The sequence below is a fragment of the Salvelinus sp. IW2-2015 genome, linkage group LG4p (assembly GCF_002910315.2).
Source record: "Salvelinus sp. IW2-2015 linkage group LG4p, ASM291031v2, whole genome shotgun sequence".
NCBI classification, from domain to species: Eukaryota; Metazoa; Chordata; class Actinopteri; order Salmoniformes; family Salmonidae; genus Salvelinus; species Salvelinus sp. IW2-2015.
Window position 1 is genome coordinate 19,658,059 of NC_036841.1, and position 4,343 is coordinate 19,662,401.

Consider the following 4,343-nt stretch of genomic DNA (forward strand, 5'->3'; position numbering starts at 1 on the left):
CAGCTTCTTCTGGAAGCTTCCTCAAGGTCAGACTCTGAGATTTACAGTGAGTTATATATGAGTGACTCTGAAGAAGAGAAACCGCCCGAGGTCCTCACAAGCAACCAATCACAGCAGAGAGAACCAGGGGAACCAGAAGAGTCACCAGGAACAATGGGGCAAAGAAGAAAAAAAGTGAGTATTTCACATAAATCCGGCAGAAGGCAGCTAGCTCTTAATAGCTGTCCTTATAATAAAATCCCTGTTTTTTGATTATTTTCAGTTGCTGAGAGCGAGAGTGAGAGTCCTCCAATGAGGCGGGAGGAGAGTGGGACGGTGAAGAAGTTGTCCAACTCAATGTCTCGCCGATTTCCCCAGCAGGTCCAGCGCCAGGCTAACCAGGACAATGCTGTTTACCCATAGGAAGCATACCAAACGGCCAGGTAAACACCATCACACCACAGATCAAGGAAAAGGAGAGAACTAGAGCAGGGAGTGGAGCAGATAACTGCCCTTCTGGTCAAAGGTCTGAACTGTCTGTACAGAGCAGATATTTATTTTGTTATTTATGATTTATTAGCCATTAAATGTTGGCTGCTGCAGCTGTGGTCCAGAGAGGGGTTTTCCCAGATGAACGGTCAAGCAGAACATTTGGGCGAGAGAGGCGACGAGGAAACAACTCTGGAGAATCACCATCCCAGGGTACAGACACTTTACAGGGAGGAGGAGGGAGGAGAATGTGGGCCGCAGGACATTGAAGGAAGACTGCCAGGGCAGCCGTCAACAAGAATGAAGCTTCTGGAAGTCTCTGAGGAAGACTATGGTTTCAGCCTCTGAGGGATGAGGACAAACATAGGCGGAAAAGCAGCCGCCATGCGACCGCGAGTCAGCAAACGCACTGCCGTGATCCAGAGCAGCTCTGAATCCGAGGATCAGTCAATCAGCCTCTGGATCCGAGGAATCCGTCATCAGGCACAGAGTAAGCACAACAGTTCGGCTTAGACTGGTTTGGATCAACTTTTTTTGTTCAAGGATCTTACTGAAACCAGAGCACAAAAAGGGGACATTCTTTTGAGAACAATTTCAACACACTCTTTTCTCTCACTAGGTTCTAAAAAAAGGCAAGGATTCATCGGGTGATTGGGAGAACAATGAGGACAGTATTGAGAGTGAAGCTTCATCCTCTCGTTGCCATCAGAATGGAGAGAGTAAGAACTCCAGCAGCCGCAGGACGACCAGACAGCTGCAGGGACGGGGGGTAAGGGTAAGAAGTTACAGGCATACTGTAGATGCTTTCACCAGTCAAGGGCTACTTTTCTCTGCCTTTACTCCATTTTATTCATGTTGTTGCTATGTGTTGTTTTCTATCTCTTTCAGAAGGATTTGTCTCATGTAAATGGCTTCAACACAAAATATCAACCGGCTGATAGTAACTCTGAGAAAGAGGATGAGGAGAGCCTTGATGGTGAAGGGGAGGAGGAAGAAACTATTGTGTCTTCAGAAGTCCTCCAGAAGCCCGCAACTGCTGCAGTGAGCAAGTAGAACTTGCATTACCAGTTATGGTGGCGGAAGAGAGAGTCTGGCTCCAGAAAGAACAACACACAACACGAGACTGCTCAAAGCACCCTCAACAAAAACGGGAGGAAGGTGGAGAAAGAACATCCTAAAGACTCTGAGAAAAATTGTAAATTACCATCAAAAAAGCCAAGAGGCAAACATCTGCCTCAACCCACAAACAGGATGGCCCTGAATCAGAGGAACCAGTGACACTCCAAAGGAGAATCAAGCTTTTCGCAAGAAAAGACTCAATCTGAAGGAAGGAAGATGGGAGGAAAGAGAAGCAGACAGCAACCATTCATCACGATGAATTCAGAGGGAGAATCCAATAAAAAACTCCATTGCGAAACAAAAGAACAGAGTCGCAATGACTCTGCTTCAGAGAGGCGAGGAGGAGGAAGTTGGTACCCAACAGGAGAGCAAGGAGGGAAACTGCATGCTTCCTCAGAGGAAGAATCTGATGGGAAGGAGAAGCATGCCTTAGCATGCGGCCTTGCCTTCGAGCCCAACCAAAAAAGAAATTATATCATAAGACTCTGAGGACTTGGACTCTGAGGAGGACTTGGGACTCTGAGATGCAAGGCAGTGTGTAAAGAATGGGAAGAAAGCAAAACTGTTTCACATAAAGGATATCAACGCAACCGAAGAAAAGCCTCCCCAGCTGCTACAAAACGACAGTCCTCTTCCAAGAGAAAACGCATTTACACCTCAGACTCCTCAGAGAACCCTGATGAAAAGAAACAGTGCATGCGCAAGGCTAAGGGCTACTGTGATAAGGACGAGAGAGAGACTAAACGATCCAACTCAAAGCACCCCAAGAAGGAATCTCGATCCAAGTCAGAACCCGAGGACGGTAATAGTCAGGAAGATGCCTCTTCTCAAGGGTCAGAGGAGGAGGTTGAGTGTCCGAGGTGGAAGAGACGTTTGGAGCGACAGAAACGCAAGCGAAAAGAAAGCTGCAGCAGCAGTGCCCACAGTTCTGCCTCTGAAAGCGAGGAGGAGGAAGAGGCCTCTGAGAAGTCCTCTGCTAGCTCAGGTTCCCAGAACAGTACAAAGAGAAAAAGTCACAAGAGGTCAAGTGTCAGCGAAAAGGGTGCCGCCCGCCACTCTCGACAACGCAGGAGGGATGCCTCTGAGGCAGACAGCGACCAGTCGTACAAGGAACCCCAGAGTGGAACACATATCAAGACCCGAAACCGTGGCAAACGGACGGTGACATATCACGACAGCGAATGAAGGACTTGGCGCAGCAGGCTTAGCCAGAGCGAGACTAACTGGAGACCTTGAAGACACTTGATCACCACATTAAGGTAGTAGCACTGGAGCCCTTTCAAAAGGAAATGCTGTGAATCTGTTTCATTCAGGGATATTTATATTTTCTATGAAAAAAAAAAAAGGTTTATAAAATGTATGAATGCAAGCATTTGAACAGCTGGTTTTCACAAGTGTGTATATAGAGCAAACCACCTCCCATTCTGCTTTTGTGATTTGGCCAGCTAAATAACCGTTCGGGGGAGCATTGTCAGCTTGGGTGCTATCTTAATATACCTCTGTTTAATCAAGCATATTTTGCTGGTTTGCACTAAGAAACACACTGTAAAGAGGTATTTCATACACTAGTTTTGCATTAGGAACTCAGGGGTCAACTAAGTTTACCGTAGTCTCAGAAATGCAGTCTTGGGAGTTAGAGTAGGTAGGGATAAACATTTCCAGGATGGCGGATTCAGTCCAAGCACACTCGCTGAGACAACTAATCTTCTTCACCCTCCTTTTGACTTCAACACTCCTTTGTAAATCCACATGAATTATCCTTTACTGTATTGTGTGGTGACTTGTTGATATGAGCCAAAATGTACAAATTTGAATTCCTAGTTTTCCTCTGTTTTGTCTTCATTTTTTCATTGTTTATTTTGCAATATTTCGTTATGTGTATTCTAGTCATTGATTGAGGTGTAAATATGAGATTGAGTGACATGGTTTGGGGATCACTCTGTAGCAAACCATTGCTTATTTAAATTTGAGTATTCATTTTGTTTTTGTATGACATTACAATGCATTGTCTTGCCACATGTCACAAATTGGTACCCTTTTGCCAAGTACAGGAAACCAAGAAGTACTTATTGCAAAATACTGTGATTTCTCATATTGGGAAGACATTCTAGTGTTGTTCTGTATTATGTACGCTCAGTATTAAAATCCTTTTCGGAGATTTTTGCCAGTCGTGTGTGTGTGGGGAGGGGGTCTTGAACTGCAGTTGCGTTGACATTTTTGCTTAATGTTTTTCATACTTTGATACAAACAGATTTCACAGGGAAAAGTTCCTGGTACTCAGTATGGTTGTGGAGTGCAAGAGGGCTGTTTTTTTCTGGTAATAAAGACATCAATTCAAGGCTAATTTTGTATGTTATTAATTTCAGTGTTGGTCTCGAGACCACATATTAAGTGTCTCTGTTGGATAAATTTGTGCTCGGTATGACAGTGAGGACATGTAATTTCTTCCCGAGACCAGTCTCAAACAGCAGAGTAAAGAAACAAATGATCAGCTTCCATTGTCAATGCATAAAACCGCTTCGCCAGACCAAGTCGATACAATTCTGCCTTGAAACATTAATACAGTATCTTAACAGCATATATATTTATTATTATAACATGKTTTTTTTCGCAGTGGGAACCTAATACTAGTGCACTCATGTAGGAGAGTGCACTCTTTGTATAACACAGGCCCGTTGGTGTAGTGGAGTTTATACGCAGGTATAAACCGTATACCCACTTCTTTTCAGTGGCTATTGCATATACTTAAGCAATAC

The 4,343-nt window shown here is 44.4% G+C and overlaps 1 protein-coding gene across 2 annotated transcripts; it reads left to right on the forward strand.

The window, feature by feature from the left end:
- LOC139024147 (uncharacterized) lies at positions 1-3,931 on the forward strand. Of its 2 annotated transcripts, XM_070438665.1 has the most exons (5): positions 1-174; positions 263-422; positions 596-958; positions 1,088-1,243; positions 1,357-3,931. In XM_070438665.1, the coding sequence occupies exon 5, from the start codon at positions 2,284-2,286 to the stop codon at positions 2,770-2,772; it is 489 nt and encodes a 162-aa protein (XP_070294766.1). In that variant the 5' UTR covers positions 1-174; positions 263-422; positions 596-958; positions 1,088-1,243; positions 1,357-2,283; the 3' UTR covers positions 2,773-3,931. The 2 variants fall into 2 exon arrangements, with proteins under 2 accessions (XP_070294766.1, XP_070294772.1); XM_070438671.1 differs by lacking the exons at positions 1-174; positions 263-422; positions 596-958 and having other exon boundaries at positions 1,072-1,243.
- The last annotated feature ends 412 nt before the right edge of the window (positions 3,932-4,343 follow it).

What these genes read in the sequence shown, in the direction of transcription:
- LOC139024147 (XM_070438665.1), top strand. Translation starts at nt 2,284, where the DNA reads ATGCGCAAGGCTAAGGGCTACTGTGATAAGGACGAGAGAGAGACTAAA.